This window comes from Rhinoderma darwinii, chromosome 2, assembly GCF_050947455.1.
Source record: "Rhinoderma darwinii isolate aRhiDar2 chromosome 2, aRhiDar2.hap1, whole genome shotgun sequence".
NCBI classification, from domain to species: Eukaryota; Metazoa; Chordata; class Amphibia; order Anura; family Rhinodermatidae; genus Rhinoderma; species Rhinoderma darwinii.
Window position 1 is genome coordinate 208484680 of NC_134688.1, and position 26214 is coordinate 208510893.

Below are 26214 nucleotides of genomic sequence, written 5' to 3' on the forward strand. Positions count from 1 at the left end.
GAATAAGCCCTTAAAGATATCCCCACGGTTAGTCTCATTCTCATACTCCGTATATTACGACACTCTTCGACTTTTGATCACATTTCCCAGCACTAGGAGAGAAACCTTGAACCAATGGAAGTTCCACTTGTTGCCTTTAGAAGTATGGCTTGATCTTTAGATATGTCATTGACTAATAGAGCTACACAATAGTAGATCTAGTTGTTATATAAAGCCTCATGCGCAAAACTATGTGCACAAAGTGTGTAGAACGGCACACAGAGTTCAAATGGAGACATAGGTACTTAATGTGCCACTTTATGATGCCTCCCTTATGTGGCATGTGATGGAACATGTCTATTTTTTTCCCCTCATTTAAACATGGAATAAATAAACAGTGTATGCCTCCTATATGAAATCAGAGATGTACAGAATATGGTATGAAGGTGTTAATTGTCGGGTAATTAGTTTGCTTCGTGATCATATCTAGCAGTGTATGTGATAATCCTGTTGTAATGATCCTTTGCCAGATTTGGCCACACATCTTTGCAATTGTATAGTAAAGTTCATATTTTTCAGTAGTTTTGGACAACGGGGCATGTGAATAAGCTTTGAGTGGGTTGTAAATAAGGCCACATCTGCCTCAGACGGCGGTTTGCAGTGGCTCTGAGGGGGTGGCGGAGCGGCCGCACTCGCTCGCTTAACAACCGCCGCTACCGTTCCCCCTGTGCTCCAAATGTTACTAGACAGCATGTGAATGGGACAGGTAAGTACTGTATGTTTATTTGCATTAGGCAGGCACTGTGGGTGTGGCACTATCTATAGAGGGCACTATATCTAGGGGGCACTGCATGTAGCACTCTACAGGTAGCACGATCTGCAACACTATAGCGGGCACTATATACAGGGTGCCCTGCATGTGGCACTCTACAGAGAGCACTGTCTGTGACACTATCCACAGGGGGCACTGTCTGTGGCACTCTATAGGGGGTACTGTCTACAGGGGGCAGTGTGTGACACTGGCACTGTGTGTGTCCATCTAAAGAGGATACTGTGTGTGTTGCATTATCTACAGGGGGCACTGTGTGAACCTATCTATAGGGGTACTGTCTTATTGGGCTTTACTTTCATGGGGCACAGTCTGTGGCACGATTTTCAGGAGCTACCGCGTGTGACAATATTGGTATTTGGCACCGAATGTGTGATGATTGATTTTCAGGGGGCACGGTGAGTGATATGATTTCAATTCTTGGTGTGTGGCAGTATATTCTTTGCACTGAGCATTCTTGGGGAGTGCCAGGCAACAGAGCATCCACAGGAGTTGAAGGTGGTTGGTAGTGATGTAGTACAACCAGGGACTGTCAATCAAGGTCTGGGGTGGGTGTGCCATTTAAATTTTCGAATTGGCCCTAGTTGCAAATCCTGTCACATTAAACTCCTGTTCGATTTTAGAGTTATGGTGCTGAAGTTTGAAAGCTTTCATGCAGTTTGATGTCGCACAATTATTTCCTGGAACACCGCTAACAGGCTCCTGCCAGTACCTGTCATCATTTACATCTCATTAATACTCATAAATATTCATAGGTGCTCAGAACACAGATGACGTCATGCAGGCATTTTCAAGGGATGCACAGAGAAAATTCTATACAGTTTTATTTCACAGTAGATGCATCAGGCATGGGCGAACATACCATATGTGCAACCTTTGCAACACAGGCGCCCTGCTCTGTAGGCAAGGGGGCCCACTACCACTGGGTAGTGGTAATAATCCTTCCCTCTACTCGTTCCTAGTAGATTGACACACAATGGTGAAGGACTTTCTGGAGAGTCATGATGGTGTTGCTTTATGACTAACACCCATTCTCATCAAATTAACAGTTGGGCAGCAAGATGCCTATATAGTATATACCAGGGGTCTCAAACTCGGCCGGGTAAGTGGGCCGCATATAGAAAAAATGGGAAGTTGACGGGCCGCATTACTTTCAAATTTGATACAATACAAAATTATTGTTAATCAATTAGTTATTTGAACTACTATAACACTATATTACTAGAATAATAATACTACATTACTATAATAATAGCGCTTAATAATAGGTTTAAAATTTGAGATATTTCTCCACGTGCTTATTTCAACAATCCAGCTTTCCAGTTTGTGTCGCTAAATGCAGTCCGGCGGCTCAGTTAGCACACATGTCAAGATTTGGCAGCCCCTTTTTAGATAGTGCCGCAGTGCCCTATGTGGATGCTGCCACAGTGCCCTCTGTGGATGTTGCCGCAGTGCCCTCTGTAGAGGCTGCCCCAGTGATGTCAGGGGCTTGCCCAGAGCTGGAGTCCTGGAGCAGAGCCGCTTCTGGCACCCTGCCTGGGATTCCAGCTCTGCTCCTGACATCACTGTCCATATATGGACAGAGATGTCAGGGGCAACCCCAGAGCTGGAGTCCCAGGCAGAGCGCTAGTAGGCTCTTCCTGGGACTCCAGCTGTGCTCCTGACATCACTGGGACTCCTGCTCTGGGGAAGCCCCTGACATCATTGTCGATGTATGGACAGCGATGTCAGAGGCTTCCCCAGAGTCCCGGAGCAGAGCCGATAATAGGGCTCTGCCCGGGACTCCGGCTCTGGGGAAGCCCCAGACATCGCTGTTCATATGTGGACAGCGATGTCAGGGAATTCCAGTCTCGGAGCAGAGCCGATACTAGCTTCTCTGTGTCCCGCGGGCCGTAGATGACAGAACCAGGGGCCGCATACGGCCCGCGGGCCGCGTGCTTGAGACGCCTGGTATATACTATTCTTGCACAGATGCCCTCTGCTGTCAGGAGTATATGTTGGTTTTTTGAATATTTGTTGAACGTACAATTGCAAAGACTCTAAAAACTTTCTAGGATGCATAGGGCTCAAGTATATTCTGTGGGGTATTAGCACCTTCTGCCTACATGTATCTACAGACTGATGTACATACAGATACGTGTCTTTCGAACCTACTCTACAATACCTTGCTTGCCTTTACTACACAGGCTTGGATTCTTTTTCTCTAACGCAGGTAATGGAAAGCATGTGGGAGTTAGGCCTGTTACACATAATGTTCAGATAGTCTTCTTTTTGAAGTCGCATGTGAGAACAGAAGAGATCACGGCACAAGATCGAGGGAAAAAGTTTCCTTAAAAGGAACCTGTCATGATAAATATGTAGTCTATGTGGGCATCCTATTATAGAGCAGGAGGAACTGAGCAGGTTGATATATCGTTTTTTGGGAAAAGATTTAGATTAACCTGTAATTTTATTTAAATCCATGATCACTGTGGGCGGTTCTATCTCATACAGGAAAGGCTGTCCATGAATGGTTGAGACCGCCCAAGGGACTCTTTAGCCCACAGTGAGCAGGGATTTAAATCCATAAATTTCAGGTTACCCTGAATATTTTTCTACAAAGCTATAAATCCGTCTGCTCACCCCCTCCTGCTCTATTACATGATTCTATTAAGTAAGTCTTAAAGTGGACCTAAACTTTAACTTGTGACATATCAGAAGTTTGGATCGGTGGGAGTCCGAGCACTGAGATGCCCACCGATCACTGAAACGAAGCTGCAGAAGCGCTTGGGTGAGCACTGTGCCACTTAGTTTCTGTTCAGCTTTCCTCTAAGGGGTGTATGGGCTTAAAGTACGAGTCCGAGTAAAGTCTATCAGAAACGAAGCAGCACAGCCCTCGCCCGAGCGCTTCTGCCACTTCGTTTTAGTGATCGTGAGGGTCTCTGCACTCGGATCCCCACTGATCAAAACTTCTGACATGTCACTATGACATGTCAAATTTTTTTTTTAAACCCTTAGTTAGCGTTTAAAGGGGATTCTGTGAGGGTAAACAAGTAAGGCTTTTCTAGAGCACTGTTGCTCACACTTTGCAGTTACAGAGATTTGAGTATAGCCAGTTACAGGCAGGGCACTGTTTTTATACCTACTGCTGGTTCATGGACAAGGAATACCTTCTTTGTCTTAATGGCTGCTGTCTACATGGTCAAAAACTGTAGCCCTGATGTTGATGTCCCTGCAATCATGATCTCAATTGAATAGGAATAGAACCCTTTGCATAATCTTAAATACTATGTGGCTTGATTTATTCACATTTAATATAGCAAATGTCCTGCTGCCAAGTTGTGCAGAAATAGCTTATATTTATGCAAACACAACTGAAATCTGAGGGAAAGAGAATTGTGCAACCATCCATAAAACAGTCCTTCATATTTCAATAAACTACTTTTTTCCAGATATCTATCAAGCAATGCCATGTGAGTGGATTTCTTCATGGTTATTATCTTATTGCCTTTCACAGCTGATATTTTTTAAGTATTAGAGTATGTTTCCTGTGCGTCTTTCCAAGAACTAAAGATAAAATTGGGTAATTGCTTCCAGAAGACAAAGTGTATGTCCCATTATTTGCTCTGTAAATTTGAGCCAACTTTAGTGATACGCTTTTGAAGACCTTTAGAGTCCTAAAGCTGACCTCAGACCTAAAGATTTAGTCCCAATCCATCCAGCGTTCCAGTATGTTAAAGGGACATACATACGGGGGTAGTAACACTATTTATTGCTTTAGATGTTTTGTTCTCGTCTTCTTTAGATGTTTTGAATATCGTGGTTCAAAATTCCAATAACAGTGCTTTTTAATTGAACGTAGTGCTATGCACTTACACATTAATGACAAAATTGTACCTACATGCTATTGGATGGAAATTTACTTAAATACGCATTCTGCTACTGAAAGAGCCCCTGATGTCACTGTCCATATATGGATCGGGACGCCAGGGGCTCCTTCAGGTGCGGATTCCCTGGCCAGAGCAGAGTGTTGGCGGCATCACTATCTATCTATCCATCTATTTATCGATCTATCTTTATCCAGTAAAAAAAAAAGAAATATTTGGTAAAAATCATGCCAGAAAGTTCTCGTTTGTGCTGAACATACATCACAAGTGTGAAGTGAACGTGGCTTTTCTTATTTATACTGCTATATGTTCAATATAAATACAATAGCTGGGATCTATACACTGCTGATTTAAAAGTATAAAGTGCCTGTGTCCTTAGACCATTGCATTTTAAACAAGGGCAGATTATGAATGTGGCCAAAAATATCATGGTTCAGAATTCCAATAAGTGTTTTTTAATGGAATGTAGTGCTATTTCATCCAATAGCATGCAAGTACAATTTATTTAAACTAGGGCTGAGGGAGGTCAATGTAGAAAATAAAGGGGTAGTCAGGTTAGAGAGGGGTCAGACTATATTGTTGGGGGGAGAAACAGACTGTGGGGAGAGAACTAGACAACAGAATAGGGAGTTCCTTTTGTTACAAAACCGCAATGAAAATAAAAATGCCCAAATCACATTTCTAATAATGAAAGTGAAAAACGGAAAGGCAAGTTAAAGTGTTTGTTCACAAATGCCAGAAGTCTAGCAAGCAAAATGGGGGAGCTGGAGGCCTTGATACTGGAAGAAAATGTAGATGTACAGGGTGGGCCATTAATATGGATACACCTAAATAAAATGGGAATGGTTGGTGATATTAACTTCCTGTTTGTGGCACATTAGTATATGGGAGGGGGGAAACTTTTCAAGCTGGGTGTTGACCATGGCGGCCATTTTGTATCCAACTTTAGTTTTTTCAATGGGAAGAGGGTCATGTGACACATCAAACTTATCGAGAATTTCACAGGAAAAACAATGGTGTGCTTGGTTTTAACGTTACTTTATTCTTTCATGAGTTATTTACAAGTTTCTGACCACTTATAAAATGTGTTCAAAGTGCTGCCCATTGTGTTGGATTGTCAATGCAACCCTCTTCTCCCACTCTTGACACACTGATAGCAACACCGCAGAAGAAATGCTAGCACAGGCTTGCAGTATCCGTAGTTTCAGTTGCTGCACATCTCGTATCTTCACAGCATAGACAATTGCCTTCAGATGACCCCAAAGATAAAAGTCTAAGGGGGTCAGATCGGGAGACCTAGGGGGCCATTCAACTGGCCCACGACGACCAATCCACTTTCCAGGAAACTGTTCATCTAGGAATGCTCGGACCTGACACCCATAATGTGGTGGTTCACCATCTTGCTGGAAAAACTCAGGGAACGTGCCAGCTTCAGTGCATAAAGAGGGAAACACATCATCATGTAGCAATTTCAGATATCCCGTGGCCTTGAGGTTTCCATTGATGAAGAATGGCCCCACTATCTTTGTACCCCATATACCACACCATACCATCAATTTTTGTGTAACAACAGTCATGGAGGGATCTATCCAATGTGGGTTAGTGTCAGACCAATAGCGGTGGTTTTGTTTGTTAACTTCACCATTCACATAAAAGTTTGCCTCATCACTGAACAAAATGTTCTGTGTAAACTGAGGGTCCTGTTCCAATTTTTGTTTTGCCCATTCTGCAAATTCAATGCGCCTATCTGGGTCATCCTCGTTGAGATGCTGCAGCAGCTGGAGTTTGTAAGGGTGCCATTTGTGAGTAGCTAATATCCGCCGAAGGGATGTTCGACTGATGCCACTCTCCAGTGACATGCGGCGAGTGCTACGCTGTGGGCTCTTGCTGAATGAAGCTAGGACAGCCACTGATGTTTCTTCATTAGTGACAGTTTTCATGCGTCCACATTTGGGCAAATCCAACACTGAACCAGTTTCACGAAACTTGGCAAGCAGTTTGCAAACTGTAGCATGGGAGATGGGTGGTCTCGTAGGGTGTCTTGCATTGAAATCTGCTGCAATGACCCGGGTACTGCGTTCACCAGACATCAACACAATTTCTATCCGCTCCTCACGTGTTAACCTCTGCGACATGTCAATGGCTGTAAACAAAGAGAAGCTTGTAAATAACTCATGAAAGAATAAAGTAACGTTAAAACCAAGCACACCATTGTTTTTCTTGTGAAATTCTTGATAAGTTTGATGTGTCACATGACCCTCTTCCCATTGAAAAAACTAAAGTTGGATACAAAATGGCCGACTTCAAAATGGCCGCCATGGTCAACACCCAGCTTGAAATGTTTCCCCCCCTCCCATATACTAATGTGCCACAAACAGGAAGTTAAAATTGCCAACCATTCCCATTTTATTTAGGTGTATCCATATAAATGGCCCACCCTGTAGTTGTGTTGCTGAAACATGGCTAGACTCTTCACTGGGCTGTAAATCTACAGGGTTTTACACTTTTTAGGAAAGACAGGGCAAATAGGAAACGCGGTGGTGTATGTCTGTATGTGAGAACTGATATGAAGGCAGGTGTGAAGGAGACATTAGAGGGTGAAGATTGAGAGGAGGTTGAAACCTTGTGGGTGGAATTAGAAAGGGCGGTAAATTTAAAAATTACTTTTGGTGTTATCTATAGACCCCCAAATATAACTGAGGAGATGGAAGTTCAGCTATATAAACAGATGAAGCGGGCTGCACAGGCGGGTACTGTAGTGATAATGGGAGATTTTAATTACCGGGATATTAATTTGGTATCATGGTTTGGCTTCAATCTCAAAGTGGAGAAATTTCCTCAACCTGTTGCAGGAAAATTTTATGGGCCAGTTTGTGGAAGACCCGACTAGAGGTGAAGCTCTGTTGGATCTGGTCATTTCTAATAATGTAGAACTTGTAGGGAATGTCAATGTTCGTGAAAACTTCGGTAATAGTGATCACAATATAGTTACATTTTACCTATACTGTAAAAAACAAATACAGGCTGGGAGGGCAAAAACACTTAATTTTAAGAAGGCCAATTTCCCCAGGATGAGGGCTGCAATTCAGGATATAGACTGGGAAGAGCTAATGTCAAATAATGGTACAAATGATAAATGGGAGATTTTCAAATCTACTTTGGGTAATTATAGTGCAAAAAGTATTCCTATAGGTAACCAGTATAAAAGACTAAAATTAAACCACACATGGCTTACACCTTCTGTAAAAAGGGCATTTGAAAAATACAAATCTGAGGGTACATCTGTAGCCTTTTTAAATTATAAAGAGCGCAATAAAATCTGTAAAAATGTAATAAAATTAGCAAAAATACAAAATGAAAGGCAGGTGGTCAAGGATAATAAAACAAATCCTAAAAAATTATTCAAGTATATAAATGCACAAAAGCCAATGTCTGAACATGTAGGACCCTTAGATAGGGCATCAAGAGAAGGCAGAGTTACTAAATGGGTTTTTTAGCTCTGTATATACAACAGAAGAAAGTGCAGCTGATATAGCTGGTGGCAGTGCTGTTAATATATCGGTTGACATACTGTATTGCCTGAATGTAGATATGGTCCAAACTAAATTAAATAAAATAAAAGTGCACAAGGCCCCAGGACCAGATGGGTTACACCCTAGAGTTCTTAAAGAGCTTAGTTCAGTTATTTCAGCCCCCCTCTTCATAATATTCAGAGATTCTCTAGTGACTGGTATAGCGCCAAGGGACTGGCGCAGGGCAAATGTGCCTATTTTCAAAAAGGGCTCTAGGTCTTCCCCAGGTAATTATAGACCAGTAAGCTTAACATCCATCTTGGGGAAAAAGTTTGAGGGACTATATACAGGAATTTGTGACAAAAAAATTGTATCATAAGTGATAGCCAGCACGGATTTATTAAGGACAGAAGTTGTCAAACTAACCTGATCTGTTTTTATGAAGAGGTGAGCAGAAGCCTAGACAGAGGGGCCGCTGTGGATATAGTGTTTTTGGACTTTACAAAGGCATTTGACACTGTCCCTCATAGACGTCTAATGGGTAAATTAAGGACTATAGGTTTAGATAGTATTTTTTGTAATTGGATTGAGAATTGGCTCAAGGACTGTATCCAGAGAGTTGTGGTCAATAATTCCTACTCTGAATGGTCCCTGGTTAGAAGTGGTGTACACCAGGGTTCAGTGCTGGGACTACTATTATTCAACTTCTTTATTAATGATATAGAGGATGGGATTAATAGCACTATTTCTATTTTTGCAGATGTAATATAGTTCAGTCTATGGAAGATGTTCGTGAATTGCAAGCAGATTTAAACAAACTAAGTGTTTGGGCATCCAGTTGGCAAATGAAGTTTAATGTAGATAAATGTAAAGTTATGCACCTGGGTACGAACAACCTGCATGCATCATATGTCCTAGGGGGCGCTACACTGGGGGAGTCACTTGTTGAGAAGGATCTGGGTGTACTTGTAAATCATAAACTAAATAACAGCATGCAATGTCAATTAGCTGCTTCAAGGGCCAGCAAGATATTGTCGTGTATTAAAAGAGGCATGGACTCACGGGACAGGGATGTAATATTGCCACTTTACAAAGCATTAGTGAGGCCTCATCTAGAATATGCAGTTCAGTTCTGGGCTCCAGTTCATAGAAAGGATGCCCTGGAGTTGGAAAAAAAATACAAAGAAGAGCAACAAAGCTAATAAGGGGCATGGAGAATCTAAGTTATGGGGAAAGATTAAAAGAATTAAACCTATTTAGCCTTGAAAAAAGACGACTAAGGGGGGACATGATTAATTTATATAAATATATTAATGGCACATACAAAAAATATGGTGAAATCCTGTTCCATGTAAAACCCCCTCAAAAAACAAGGGGGCACTCCCTCCGTCTGGAGAAAAAAAGGTTCAACCTGCAGAGGCGACAAGCCTTCTTTACTGTGAGAACTGTGAATCTATGGAATAGCCTACAGCAGGAGCTGGTCACAGCAGGGACAGTAGATGGCTTTAAAAAAGGGTTAGATAATTTCCTTGGTTGAATTTGATGGACATGGGTCTTTTTTTTTTTTTTTTTCAACCGTACTAACTATGTAACTATGATGTGTAAGTCGTAAGAAAATGATATTTTAAAAAAAATTTAATGCCTGTGAGTTTTCTTTGGTTATAAATATCCTCGTCGTTTTCAGTAGAATTAGATAATGATGCAGATACAGACTTAAAAAAAAAAAAAAAAAATATGTTTTCATGGCAACAAGATTCTTTTTCCTGGCAGCTGAACATGTTGCAATAGCATATTTCCTATGTAGCCATGCAATTGTTCTATCTAAAAATACATTTCTAATCTCTCGTCATAGAGCGTTTGACACATGTAGTTATTGTGGATTCTGCGCTTTTTTACTTTAGTCCAGAATCTATTTTTATTATAAAAATAGTGTGCGTCATGTTTACTCCCCGAGCACACTCATGCACCCCTCTGAAAACTGTTCATAGCCAAGTTTAATTGCTTGTTGAATAGCTGAACCTCAATGTCCAGAACACGCTGTGTGGATTAAGGCCTGATGCACACGACCGTGTTCGGTCCGTGATATACGGTCCGCATGTCGGCCGCTTGTCCCGGACCGTACAAAGTACAGGGAGCCGGGCTCCTAGCATCATACTTATCTATGACGCTAGGTGTCACTGCCTATCCACGTAACTACTGTCACACACTAAAACATGATTACAGTACGGGACAGTAGTTCCGCGGACAGGCAGTGACCCCTATCGTCATAGATAAGTGTGATGCTAGGAGCCCGACTCCCTGCACTGTGTTCGGTCCGGGACATGCAGCCGACATGCGGACCGTATATCACGGACCGAACACGGTCGTGTGCATGGGATCTTGAGAACAAGGCAATTGCCTCAAAGAATCCATTGTAAACAGCTCCTTTTAGTCTTCTTCCCTTATTTCCACCTGTTGTGCCCCTTGTGTTGGCCAGTTGTGCATAGATTTGGCAGACGCTAAAAACTTTTATACTAAACATAGGACGTTCTGGAGGAACACTGACCATATGGTTGTCTTGTCGTCTATGATCATAAAAAATATGAAGTCCATTTCCACATGTTTGATATAAAATCAAAACTAGAAACCGTATTTTCTGTGCACATATTTTCTCTTCTCTTTGCACATTCCAGCAGCAGACCGCTATAGCAGTGGAATGTACTTTGGACTCTTCAGCATTAGCAAAATCTTACCAAAAGGACACAGTTCAAGGTCTTGGCCTGATTTTAGTTGTTTGGTACAGAAATAATAAAATATAATTTGAAGTAATTCTATCAATTATGAGGGTGATCTTAGAAGGTACTTTTATGCACTTGACAGTTAGAATTTTTACTGAAAAGATCAGTATAGAGCACTCTTACCAGGTCCTGCCATAACTGAAATCTATTGTTCCAAAGAGTGAAATAGAATAGTTTTCTGAATCCCTCATTAACTATCAGTGTAGGATAGATGAATCTGCAGAATCCTACGTTTTTACAAATTTTGTGCAGCCATTTCAAAGTGGAATCCAAGGGGGCCCCCAATAACCATTCTGCCCACCAAGTCTCTGTCTCGATCGCTCGATCTCTCTATCGCTCACTCGATATCTCTCGCTCAATCGCTCTTTCTTTTTTTTTAAATCTATATAGCATTTTACGTCGCTGGCAGTCATGGATTAATTGTGTGTGTGTGTGTATATGTATATATGTGTGTATGTATATATATATATATATATATATATATATATATATATTCCTTGATTTAAATAGAATATCATAAAGTTAATTCCATTCCAAAAGTGAAACTCGTATATTATATAAATTCATTACACACACTGATCTATTTCCAGCATTTTTTTCTTTTAATGTTGATTATGGCCTAACAGTTAATAAAAACCCAACATTTAGTATCTCAGGAAATTAAAATATTAAGTAAGCACAATTTCAAAAATGATTGTTGGTCTACTGAAAAGTATGTACAGTATATGCACTCAATACTTGGTCGGGGGTCCTTTTGCATGAATTACTGCATCAATGCGGCGTGGCATGGAGGCGATCAGCCTGTGGCACTGCTGAGGTGTTATCAATGCGGCGTGGCATGGGGGCGATCAGCCTGCGGCACTGCTGAGGTGTTATGGAAGCCCAGGTTGCTTTGATTTCGGCCTTCAGCTCGTCTGCATTGTTGGGTCTGGTCTCCTCTTCCTCTTGACAATACCCCATAGATTTTCTATGGGGTTAGGTCAGGCGAGTTTTCTGGCCAATCAAGCGCAGTGATACTGTGGTTATTACACCAGGTATTGGTACTTTTGGCAGTGTGGGCAGGTGCCAAGCCCTGCTGGAAAATGAAATCTGCATCTCCATAAAGCTTGTCAGCAGAGGGAAGCATGAAGTGCTCTAAAATTTCCTGGTAGACGGCTGCGCTGACTCTGGACTTGATATAACACAGTGGACCAACACTGTTGCTCAGTGGTCCAAAGTCCTGCTTTCAGATGAAAGTAAATTTAGCATTTCATTTGGAAATCAAGGACCCAGAGTCTGGAGGAAGAGTGGAGAGGCATCAATCCAGAGAGTCCAATTTTAGAGCACTTAATGCTTCCCTCTGCTCACAAGCTTTATGGAGATGCTGTTAGCTATTGATGGCCTATCCTGAAGATAGATCATCAATTTTTAGGGTGTGGCAAGCCCCTTTAACATGTCTATCCTGTGATTTCCATAATTCCAAAACTTTTCCTTCTTGGTGTTGCAATTTCAATGTTGAGGACTGTATATAGTCTGGCTCCACCTTAGCATGTAACCGTTGCGGCGCCACGCCACTGTGTCAGCACATATGAATAGAGACCTCACCAGGCCATCGTGACAGTCTGTAAAACCGTATAGCCGTAACATCCTGGTACAATGCATAAACATAACATGAACGTCCAGTAACTTCCCTGGTTTATCACCAGTTCACATGCAGAGCAATAAGAGGACCGTTCTAGTGCGTTATTATGTAAGTGGTGGTGGTCAGTGCTCAAGTCCACTTTTGCTGGAGCACCTCCTTACATTTATTCAAGGAAAGCTGTCAATCTGCATGTGTGAGCAGGGAAATCAAACTCACTGGCACACTCCAATCTATCCTATGCTGCGAGACCTGAATTATGTAATTTAAACCGTGATATACTTTTTATAAAACGAGCATATAGCCATATCCTGTCCTTATTGTTTTTGTAAGTCCGTTTCTTGGAAGATATGCTTGATTATAGAAGGTCTTGGTCAGTAGTGGTTGTTTCTGAATACAGATCTTCTCACATTAGCGTACATTTTCCATGAAATCCCGCTGACTCCTTGATTTCACACATCCTGTTTGCTTTAAGATTGTGGATAATTCAGAAAGATTACAAAGGTCTATGAAAGGTTACGTATTTCCATAACAATTTCTAGCTTTTTGGTCTGTGCACAATATTTACCATATGTACTATTTTAAATGGTTCTGTACTATTTTCGTAAATGTCCATTCAGCATTAGTTGAGTACAAAAGCTCCTGGAACGCAATGGTAACAGGGCGCCCTACCTATCATATGCCACTTATTATAATGATGTCTTCTCATGTGGCAGAGGGACCTTTGAGGTGCCACAGGCAGGATTTTGTGCACGCTAATGTGGGAAGATCTACATTCAGAAACAACCACTACTGACCAAGACCACCTATGATGCAATCAAACATATCTTCCAGGAAAAAAATATTTTCAAAAACACAATGATTGGATATGGCTAAAAACTCAGGTTATAAAAAAAATAATAATCACTATTTAAAGTGAATCTGTCAGGTCTCGCAGCATAGAATAGATTTGAGTTAGTCCTGCTTCCCCTGTCCAGGCAAGAAGACTGACTGCTTTCTATCAGCCGTTTTTACACAATGAAAACACTTCTAACAAAAATAATTTTGTTTTTGTGTGTCTGCATTCCAAGAGCCGATGTGGTATCTGTCACAGATATAGGTCGGAAACCTCCGGTGATGTCACTGTACATATATGGACAGTTGTATCACCTGGAGCTTCCTTCACAGGGCTGCAGGCAGCATTGCCTTTCCCAGTTTCCCCAGAACCGGTGCCCCTGGGCAGAGGAAGCATCAGGAAGTGCCCTGCCTGAAAACTCTGACCCTGGGGAAGCTCTTGACGTGACTGTCAATATATGCACAGTGACGTCAGGAGCGTCCCCAGGGCTGGAGTCCCCAGGCAGGAAATCAGGTAGCATGTTGCCTGGGGTTGAGAGGGGGCAGGGCTGTTCGGGCGAGGTATCCCCACTGTATACCTATGCAGTGGGATATGTTGCAGCCCTCGGTCGGAGGTATTCGTCAGGAGTCCGTCCAACGTTTACTCCCAATGCAAGGCAATAACATTATGTGAAGGGGGCCGAAGGACAAAATAGGCCTGGTCGTTAAGGGGATAAATTGGAAATTTAAGTACTATAAATGTTTGTTTATTAATGATCCTTGTTTAGAATTGGATCTTCGAGCAAAATTTTACATCTATTGCCACCATACTTTTAGTTAAAAATCAAGACCGCTAGAGGGTGTCTTTGTTTTTGTCTAGTATGTATGCTGTACTGGAGACTGCTTCTTTGGATGTTACTGATAACTGGATTCTAAAGTGTGCCCTTGGACTTTCTTCAAAGTTTTTTCTGAAAGCCTCAGAGGGACATGTACGTGCAGATTTATTTTTTCACAGCGCCCCATATTCTACCATTTGTCATAGTTTCTTACCTCTGTGCTCCTGCAGCTTCTGCTGCATTGAAGTGCGTGTACCTTCCTGTATCTGTGCCAAGCTGTACAAGAGGTTTACCTGGATGAAACTTTCTGCGATCGATCGCTTCCAGGAGATGGCACATACAGCTAATTCATTTATATTACCCAATCTTGATAGTACCAATAGATTCTGTGTGATGTTTACAAGGCATGCCCTTTAATATTTCTGATGACACTTATATAAGACTTTTTTTGATCATTATTGTACCTTTTTATAAGCATATTACATGCTGTCCCTTCTATACATATTGTTTCTGTTCTGCTACCCTCTGCTTTTTTGGCGCATAGTTCTTCAGCAACCTCAGATCTTTTTCAAGCGCTCTGCTGTACACCCACAGGGATTCTGTGGCTCAATGTGGCATCTGCTTGATTGCTTGAGGCTAATTTAATGGGCTCTTTGCTTGACAGAATAAAAATATGTAATTATATCATTTGTATTGTTTCGTCCTGGCTACCAATGTAATATACAAGTGTTTTTTTTTTTTTTTACATGTGACTTGTGATCATAATTTTCAGTAAACATTACTCTCATTTCATACGATGCATGGAAAGGCGTTGTTTTTCAATCACCACTCTGAAGTCTGCAGCGATCTTTTGCCATATGTGCACAATAAAAGAAATAGAATCCTGACATTTTTATGTTGTGTGCGATTTTAATAAACTAAACTGTATTCTATTATGAACCCTGCAATAGAAGAGAGTGACCCCTAAATATGATCTAAACTAGACAAAATGGGACCAGAACCAAAAAACCTGCATCTAATATGTTAATAGTTATCTATTACGTTTTTTTTCATTATTTTGGCTAGGTTTATTAACGTGAGTGCTTAAGGACTGAATCCTAGTGGCAATATTACTAGTAAGTTATCCACAGCTATTATGCCAGCTATTTATATAGCACAGGTTCACCCACATCTATCCTCTTAACCATTGGGGCTCAGTCTTGTTTCCACGTCACTCACTCACTCACTCACTCTCTCGCAATGACTTTTCTGAAAACTTGGCAGAAAGCTTCAGTAAAACAGTAAGCAGCACCCCTTTATCACAAATGAATGTGTTGCAAGAAGGGACGACGAAGGGAGGTGTGCGTGTGTGTGTGTGTGTGTGTGTATGTGTGTGTATATATATATATATATATATATATATATATATATATAAATATATATATATATATATATAAAATCTCTTGCTAAATGACTTTTATTTCAGTACATTTGCTGTGAAAGATTGCCATAGTTGTGCTTTAAAAACACAGTGGTGCCTATATTTAAATTAAAATATGTTGCAAATAAGAGCAAGTTGTTTACAGTTGCCACTTCACAAGTGACTGTTCTAAAATGTAAACCTGAGTTTTGTTGCTTTGGGCAACTGTATTGTTTTTAGTTGCACCTGTTTTTGTAAATAGCCCTCACTTTTGGGTTTTTTAATGAGCCTTAAGGCCTTTGACATATTGTTTAAAGGGGTAGGCTTTGTTCACGTCTGAGTCGGGGTTCCGTTCATGGTTTTCGTCAGGGGAACCCATAAACGGAAACCAGATCTTTCCCTTTGCATTACCATTGATTTCAGTGGTAATGCTTCCATTGCAAGTGGTTTCAGTTTGTCTCCGTTCCGTAGGGTTTCCGTTGTTTTTTGGGCAGAATCAATAGCGTAGTCAAATGTGCTTTAGTTTCCGCAAAGAAAACGGAAATTTTACAGAATGGAGACAAATACCAATACATAAAATATGATGTATAGCAATATTTACAGTATATCTGTCACGTTGCGGGTTTGTGGACCTACTAGGCCGTACCTCCGTAGCGGGGAATCAGCTGGCCAAACAGAGAACCCCAGAAATACAATGTCCCGCACAAGGGTACCTGGATAGTCCAGGTAGTGGCTGCAGCTCTGGCACTGATGGAGATGGATGCAGCAAGTAACGCCAAATGTGGCGGATGATACAGGTGCTACAGGTTGCACCAGACGTGGCGAATTCCTCTGGACATGGCAGATGATACAGAACGTGGCGGATGACACAGATGCCGCAGGTTGCGCCAGACGTGGCGAATTCCTCTGGACGTGGCAGATGACACAGGATGTGACACGACTCCGACACTAGTAGGCACAGGAACAAGAACAGCACGGGATACAGGAAGCAGGGCACGGGTAACAACTGGAACGGGAAACGCTAGGGGAGCATTTGCAAGACAGACTTGGGATAACTAACAACGCTCAGGCAAGGATCAGAAGGGCTGGGGTGGATTTTCGTGTTCCTATTCTGGGACGTCTGAATATGGGAATACACTTCTTTCCCTTACCCTCTTTCCTTCACCTATCCGGTTCCCTTTCTTTCTTTTGTGTTTTCTATGACTGTATAATTTACATTGGTGCTCACATGTCGTATCTAGGTTTTACAGATTTGTGAAATGTGTTATTTCTCTGTCATTCACCTTTGATAAATAAATAAAAACAGAATAAAAAAAAAAAAAGAAGGGCTGGTGCCTTCTTATAGACCAGGAAATCATGAGCAGATGATGATGATTTTCCTCTTGTGCGCTACAGGACACAGCAGACTGGAGTGGAAGTGAGCGCTGGCGTCTCCTAGGAGATGGGGACCAGCGCTCACGGATCCATGGCTGCGGACATTGGGAGGTGAGTAAACCCGACTGCCCGTGGCCATGGACGCTACGATACCAATTCGCAATGCAATACTGCAACTTATTCACAGACCTATATGGTTCTTAAGCCTCCTTTTGATCAAAGCGTGTGTGTTCCTACCACAGCATGGTGATCCAAAGAAAGCGCTTTTAGAACATTAAAAAAAATATTTTTATATATATATATATATATATATATATATATATATATATTTTTTTTTTTTATTTTATTTTTTTTTTTTAAATGAAACCAAAAATATGCAGATTGCATTAAAGCAGAAGATTTTCCCCCAAAATACAAGAAAAAATTGGGTAAAAGCACTGTATGGGGTTTCTTCAGGACCAGCAAACCATATATGGCCATACTTTTTTAATTGACTGTATGCAGCAATCTAATCCCCACTGGTGCTCCTACACTTCGCCGCACATCATAGATGATGTTTGTATAGATACATATGTCTTGAATATGCAATGGAACAGCAAACTGGGGCGTATAGACATTCCTGGTGAGGAACAGCCTCTCACTATGCGTTCATACGGATTGTGCAGAGGAGTAGCTAGGTTCTCCAGCACCCGGGGCAAAGATTCAGTTTGGCGCCACCCCCCCAACCTCTTTCCCGACATCTCCCTCCCCCTCGCCGTGTTTGTTTACTCTACGTGTCATTTCTTTTCCACATTTCTTTTTATGTAACGCGAGCATAAAACCATTTGTACATTTTACAAGCAATATGGTTCTATACACAACACCAGAACCAAGCTCAGTACATAAATACAGCCCCAGAACCAAGCTCAGTACATATATACAGCACCAGCACAAATACAGCTCAATTTAGTGCAACCCCTGCTGTACAGGTTTGTATGGCGTAAAACTACAGCTCCCAGCTTGGCCCGAACAATGATAAGGATATGCTGGGAGATGCGGTTTCACAAAAATAAATCCTATCAATCATACCACCCATCATCTCACTGCAGATCATACAGTGACTACTGATTAGAGGCAGAATGAACATTTACATTAGGTGACTCACCAGTGACGTCTCAGATTCTAGTTCTTTTTCTCCATCCGGTCCAGACCTCTATGATGACTTCTCCCGGTCACAGCCCATTTCTGCAGTTTGCCGCTCAGATGTCTTCAGCTTCTCACTTTTCCAACATTTCTGCACCTATAAATAAAGTTCTCATTATACCACACACTATGCCCCTAAATATAATAGCGCCATACATTGCACCTCTAATTATAATAGCACCATACACCGTGTCCCACACACACGCTGTGCCCCCTGTAGATAGTGCCTGCCATAGAGCCCCCTGTAGATAGTGCCCCCATATAGCCCACCCCTGTATATAGTGTCCCACAAATAACTCCCCCCTATAGTGCTCTACAGATAGCCCACCCCTGTATATAGCCCCCTGTAGATATAGCCCACCACTGTATATAGTGCTCTACAGATAGCCCACCCCTGTATATAGCCCCCTATAGATATAGCCCAGCCCTGTATATAGTGCTCCACGTATAGCCCAACCCTGTATCTAGCCCCCTGTAGATATAGCCCACCCCTGTATATAGTGCTCCACAGATAGCCCCATGTAGATATAGCCCACCCCTGTATATAGCCCCCATGTAGATATAGCCCATCCCTGTATGTAGCCCCCTGTAGATATAGCCCACCCCTGTATATAGTGCTCCACATATAGTCCACCCCTGTATATAGTGCTCCACATATAGTCCACCCCTGTATATAGTGTTTCATAGATAGCCCACCCCTGTATATAGCCCCCCTGTACATATAGTCCACCCCTGTATATAGCCCCCCTGTACATATAGTCCACCCCTGTATATAGTGCTCCACTAGAAAGTCCACTCCTGTATATAGCCCCCCTGTACATATAGTCCACTCCTGTATATAGTGCTCCACAGATAGCCCACCCCTGTATATACTATATACAGGGGTGGGCTATCTGTGGAGCACTATATACAGGGGTGGACTATATGTACAGGGGTGGGCTTTCTGTGGAGCACTATAGGGGGAGCTATTTGTGGGATACTATATACAGGGGTGGGCTATATCTACAGGGGGACTATATCTATCTACATCGGTGGGCTATATCTACAGGGGGGCAATATACACAGGGGGGCTATATACTATATAGCCCCCCCCTGTAGCTATAGCCCACCCCTGTATATGGTGCTTCATAGCCCATCCCAGTATATAGCCCCCCCTGTAGATAGACCCCCCCCCCCCCCGTAGATACAGCCACACACTTTTATTACAATTTTAAAAAAAACAAAAAAAAAACGATTCAAACTCCCCTTAATCTCGTCCCACGCCATCCGGCAGCCATGGAGACCTGCTCTCTTCTGCGCAGGTCTCCTGGGGGTTGAACGCAGCGTCTATGAAAGGCGCTGATTGGCTGGGCAGGATGACTTTCCCTGTCAGTCAGCGCCTTTCATTGACGGAAGCTTCACTGGTACAAAAGGTACCAGTCGCTTCACTCGTGGAAAGGCGCTGAATGGCCGGGCACGGAACGTGCCCGGTCATTCATTGCTTCTAATTGTACCTGTGTTCTTGGGACACAGGTACAATTATAGTGCAGGAGGAGGTAGTGCTGGCGCCCCCCCTCTAAGTTGCGCCCGTAGCACATGCCCCGCCTGCCCCCCCCTAGCTACGCCCCTGGATTGTGTGTGAAGGAGAAACATACGAGGCTGATATCAAGAGAAATCAGCCTCTGAAAATCACGTGTCTTTTGAAGCAGATTTGGCAAGCGTTTTTTAAGTGCATTTTCGGCATTGTACATTGGAAGTGTTAAAAATCTGCTTCAAAAACACCTCGAAAAGGGACATGTCACTACTTTTTTACAAGGTGTATTTCTGCATGCCGTTTTTACACGTAAAATTACGCGTCACATGACCGACACAACTTTTTACCTTTGAAATCAATGGGAAGCAGTTTGCGGTTGTTTTCAAGGTGTATTTGGGAGCATAATGCAACAGTTTTCCTCTCCAAAATATGCCGGAAAATAAGCAGTGTGAACACGGCCTTAGGTTACTATTGGCAACAACAGTTGTTTTTTTTTTTCCCCCTTTTTTTAGGCTGAATTATTTATTAACATAATCCGTTTCCTGAACTGTTATATTCTAATATCTGTAATCGAAGTGGCTGCCCCCATAATTGTGTGTTTAGTTTTTTTTAACATATGCCAGTCAATGTATTGTTTATACAGATTGGTCAGGCAGCGCTTTCAGCTGGTAGAAGTATGGTGGGTGCCAAAGCCTCGTGGTAAACCCCCTTACCACATACAAAATAAGTAGTCGGAAAGAATAGGTCAGCTCACCGTAATGCAAGTGAATTTAAAAATAAAAAAAAGATTATATTTTTTCCCACTTAATCCATATCGTGATTTACACGACTGTGCTGTACTGACTGCTGATATATTTGGGGGGTGTGCTCCCACCTAGGTACGCTCCACTTGTCTAAGAATGACTTGTCTAATACCCAACAAGCCTGATGAAGGGCTAAACCCCGAAACGTCGCTACACTAATTACCCTTTTGACACCGTGAATTCACCTGCATTACGGTGCTGACCTACCCGTCCCTACTACTTAATGTATTGTTTATAGTGATTTCTGATGCTTTGTGTTCCTCTTATTTAATCCATGAATGGCTGTTGCCCAGATAAAAAGCCTCAGGCTTGCAAGTATTGGCAATGTAGAACATAATTATGGCTGATCAGTAGAAAACATGCTTCTCTGTGGCGAGTGCTGTGTGCCTTGTGTAAAGGGCATATGGGATGAATCAATCCGCAACACGAGAAAATGGCCCCTGGAGGATGCATCCATATAGTCGTTCATAGAATTGTGGGATAAGCACTTAATTGTCAGGAATGGTCCAACTTCAGAGGATTGTGTGACACGGGAACTCTTCTTTTACTGCTTCCCATACATCCCTGTGGTGTCACGTGTGTATCCCTAAATGATGAGGGGCGATTAGCATTGCATAAGGGGGGCTTTGGAGGAGACGAGACCAGAGTGGTTGAGCACTAGAGGGGGGGGAGTGGCAGTATATTTTTCACACTGGCTTCGGCATTCAGCAAGTCTGGGTACAATCAAGAACAGAATGGCCATTTTCTAGCAAGGGATCCTGCATGACGTATGACTGTTTTCTGGCAGAAGGCTTGGAGGACCAGTAGGGAGAGCTGAATTGGAGCTGACAACTCTGCATCTCGGAGGAGGTTGTGATCTAGTGTAGTTCAGAACAGAAGCACTCAATCACTGAAGCTGTAAAAAGGAGGCAGGGAAACCAATCCACAGCACAGGAAGACACAAGAAAGTGTTTGTTGGTGGGGGAATTAAAAGGCATTTTTGGTGTATGGTATGAAGCCAGCCATGGAAACTGCAGCAGAGGAAACGACCGAACAAAGCCAAGAGAGAAAAGGTACCCAGAGAGTTCTTGTGTTCGCTGGCACTCCAGTAGGCTTACCTCATCCTATGTGTCTTTCTGTAGTTTTTTTTTTTTTTTTTCTTAATCTTTTTTTTACATAAGGCTTCTGCAAATAATGTGGATTGTTTGATTGCAGTTAGCACAGTATCGTTTTTAGAAAATATATTTTAATGTCTCAAACACAATTGTAGCATAGTGCTATATAATATATAGATTTATTGTGTGCTCTCCATTTGTAGTTTGATTACACAAACAGACATGTTTCTTTGTTGTTTTTATTATTCTAGGGTGATCTGTTCTAGAATTTATTTGAACATAGTCTCCTTTTCTAACCATTTTTTTTTAAATTAAACCTTCCACTTTGAATACTATATAACACCGGTTAAAGGCTATTCTGAATTTCTAAGCTCAGTCACCATTATTCTAGTCAGTTGGAGCATACATACAAATTGCAGCCCTTCTCAATAGTCAAGTCGTTTCTTAGCAACTCGAGCGATGTGTTGCCTTTCTGATCCTTATTAAAATAAATTACGTCACATGATTGATTTTATAGAATCTTATCTTTTTAGGTGCCACAATTGAGATTTTAATATTGAAGTAACTTGTGAATCTGTGTAAAATCTGCAATAGTTAAATATATGGTGGATTTCAGAGGCAAAATACATTAATAGATACACACACACACACACACACACACACACACACACACACACACACACACACACACACACACACACACATACATGCGCCACTTGTTTGGTTTTTGTAGTGTTTTTGAGGTTTTGATATGTAAACGATTAAACAGATTTATAATTACTATTACTACAATGGTAAGACGCCTGACTTAATGAAAACGCATCATAGCATATACCATACTACTTTAGTAATCTGTAGTTGAATACCATTATGCAAAATATCTGCACAATCTTTATTAGAAATAACATGTATAGCGTTGAGTTCAATTTCCCTAAGCAGTAGAATATGTTTGACTAAGTAAAGTATTTGTGTGCACGGTTTTTGATGTGGGGTTGCTGTTGCTGTCTGTATGCAGCAAGTTGTTTTCATGCAAACCATTGATGAAATAGCAGAGAAGTGAAAACATGGCATCTGTTCAGGTCAGTTCACACGTTGCGTAAATACTGAAGATTTTCCACAACGGTGTTCGTTGCGGAAAATCTGCAGCAAATACAGTAGTGGCAAAGCGGATGAGATCAAACAAATCTCATCCACACGCTGCATAAATACTGAGCGGAAAAAACTGCTCAGAAATTGACCTGCGCTGCGGAAATTTACTCTGCAGCACGTCAATTGTATTTGCGTAAATGCTGCTTATTTTTTGCGGGTTTTCCCCATTGAATTTATGGGGGAAGTAAAACCCGCTACAAATAGCAGTTGCGCTTTTTGTGGCGGATTCGCAGCGATTCCGCCACAAAAAAACGCAACTCAGAAAAAAAAATCTCTTCTACTTACCCAGGAGTCTCTTTCTTCCTCCAGGCCGGCCTAATGAGATGACGTTACATCCCATGTGACAGCTACAGCCACCTGTCTCCTGAGATGAGACGCATCCCAGGAGACCGGTCGGCTAAAGGCTGCAGTTTTCCACAGCGGACGTTCCGGGCAAAAACCTGCACCGCAGTTGGTGCGGTTTTTTCACCCGGAATTCCCTGCGGCGCACAGGGCGGATACGCTGCGTGCTTTTACGCAGCATATCTGCCCCGTGTGAACTCCGCCTTAGGCCTTATTCACATGAACGTGTATTACGTAATCACGCGCGTCGCACAGACCTGTGTTAGTGAATGGGACCGTTCAGACAGTCCGTGATTTTCACGCAGCGTATGTCCGCTGCGTAAAACTCACGACATGTCCTATACTTGGCCGTTTTTCACGCATTACGCAACCATTAAAGGCAATGGGAGCGTGAAAATCTCGCACGGCACACGGAAGCACTTCCGTGTGACGCGCGTGATTCGCGTATCTAACTGTAGATAAAGGAATGAAGGAAAAAATAAAAGCACTTCCTTCATTTATTTTTCTAAACTTCAAAACCGCATGGCATATGCGTGAAAATCACGCAGCACATACTAATGATACACGCAACTGCAACGTGCAAAAAACGCAGCGGTTTTTGTGTGCGCAAAACGCACACGTTCGTGTAAATAAGGCCTTATAGTGACAGTTTATTGAGTTCCAAGACGCAAAATGTCTCACGTGTGCAGTACATTGATGATGGCCAGGATGAAAAATTTAGTAAGCAGAAAGAAACTGCTGTGATTCGAATGACGACTATAACAACGTTATATCTTTTTATTAAGGATGTATGACTGTCATGAGTTTTGTATATCTTATTAAACTGTGACATTTTCTCTAGCGAATCTTCTTTTACTTTTTTTTTTCTCCCATCTTGAGAATAACCGCACCATGCATGTGATTTAAACTACAGACGTAATAGTGTTGGTGTGTGTTGCTGTTTTTGTGGAAAATGTAGAAGCTGGGAATGATAGGTGGCACTAAATACTGACCAGATGCGGAAACTTCTAGTTGCCATAATACTGTATGTACCATAAAGTGGTATTTCACCAATTCTGGCAATTTGTTCAAACACTTTAACATTGTGATTGGTCTGTATGGGAACGGAGACCAAATTGGTTGACCATAAGTAATGTATGATTTAGCAACAAGACTTCTTAGCCAGTATACGTGGAATATTATTCTTTGTGGGCATTGTGATAGATATGCTTGGCATAGCGAGCGTTCTGTGAAACTATTACCATATTTTGATTTTGCGGCAGTAGTGACGGGGTAGTGAATTGTCTTTTTGTAAACTATGAATTCTAGAAAATGGTCTCCATAGTAAAGACTGTTCTAGATCTGAAGAAATACAAGTTAAAAGGAAAGTTTTATATAATGATATGGAGATTGATAACTGTATTCATTTTCGAATAATAAAGCTTGAGACTATATGCCCAAGACCGTTTGCATTTTTGTAAACAACGGATCCATTGTCCGTTTTTGCCGTCAGTGTGTCCTCCACATCCTTTCCGTATGTCCGCAAATATTGCATCCGTATGTCCGCAAATATTGCATCCGTATGTCATCTGTATTTTCGGGGGCCGCAAAAAAAATAGAAGGCAGGAAATTTTCTCAATAGTTTGTCCCAAACCCCTGGGTAGGTCACATGATCTCCGTCGCCTAGCAACTCATCTGCAAAACACAGACGGCATATGGACAGCACACGGATGTCATCCGTGTGCCGTCTGTCTCGCCTATTCAAGTCTATGGCGACATGAAAACCAGAGTCTCAAACCTGCACAGGAATGGGAACTACTGAGTTTTGCAGCCCGGTCACATGGTAGTGTGCATGGGGCCATAGAAATTATTAAGTCCGTGTGCTATCTGTTAAAGAAATGGATAGCACACTGACAAAAACAATGGTTGTGTGCATGTAGCCTAATTCCGCTATATAAAAAGTTTGGGCAGTGGTAGGTTATTCCATTTTTGGTGTCTTTTAGTGTGGATGTTATCATAGATTGCTGTTGCCGGAAGCATGTTTGTCTAGTAATATTATCAGATTGAAAGTGCCAAGTTTCTGAAATAACAAATTTCCTGATACAAAACTCTTAAAGAATAATAACATTTATAATTAAATTAGTTTCAAGCGGCTTTTTATGTATTTTATATCTAGACGTTTCATGGTAAATTGGTGAAGTGGTTGTACATTCCTATCATGGCATGCTTTGTTACATTACCCAATGGTCCACCATGTTAGTTTAAGGGTATGTTCACACGATGAGAGGCATTTACGTGTGAAAAGACAGACTGTTAACAGCTGCCTCGTTTTACACGTAAATGCTCCTCCTTGCATTTTGCGAGCCGTCTGAGACGCTCGTAAATCTTGAGCTGTGCTTCATTGAGTTCAATGAAGAACAGCTCAAATTACGTGGCAAAGAAGTGTCCTGCACTTCTTTGCCAAGGCAGTCCATTTACGCGTCGTCGTTTGACAGCTGTCAAACGACGACGCGTAAATGACAGGTCGTCTGCACAGTACGTCGGCAAACCCATTCAAATGAATGGGCAGATGTTTGCCGACGTATTGTAGCCCTATTTTCAGGCGTAAAACGAGGCATAATACGCCTCGTTTACGCCTGAAAATAGGTCGTGTGAACGCAGCCTAAGACTGATCTTTCTCCCAAAAACTTGAAATGTTATGTGCAGTTTGGAATTATGAACAGGTTTACAGGCATTAGTTCAGGGGTTAACATATTACTATAGATTTTACAAACCATTGGGACCACTTCAGAAGCCAGTGTAGCTTTTTTTTAATAGGAAAAAAAATGGGGAACCTTTTTGGCTCAAAAGATGATTCTTTATCTCTAGAATCCTAACACAACCAGGAATTCCTATCCATCCATGCATCTATCCGCATTGGCCTCATGCACACAACCGTAGCCGCAATTCTCCCGAGGATTTTCGGGGGAATTGCGGCCGCAAAAGCACGTTCGTGTGCATGGGGCCATATAGTGGCACTGATCAGGAGTTTAACATTTGTCTCACAGTAGCTGGTATGTGATCAGTACATTGCATTGGTTGCATCCTTGATCTTTAGTCCACATGCACACGAATGTATTCTTGCCGCCGCAATTCACCCGCAAACCTGC

The 26214-nt window shown here is 42.0% G+C and overlaps 1 protein-coding gene across 6 annotated transcripts in view; it reads left to right on the forward strand.

The window, feature by feature from the left end:
- The window catches only part of GPM6B (glycoprotein M6B), a 112731-nt gene that overhangs the window by 61412 nt on the left and 25105 nt on the right, over positions 1–26214 (forward strand). Inside the window, exon 1 of one of the 6 annotated variants that reach the window (XM_075852787.1) lies at positions 21192–21553. The exons of 2 other annotated variants lie outside the window; for them this stretch is intronic. In XM_075852787.1, the coding sequence (XP_075708902.1) occupies positions 21493–21553 (61 nt within the window). In that variant the 5' untranslated portion in view covers positions 21192–21492. Of the gene's footprint in view, positions 1–21191; positions 21554–26214 lie in introns of those variants that run through there. 3 more of the 6 variants (XM_075852789.1, XM_075852790.1, XM_075852792.1) reach the window with 3 other exon arrangements.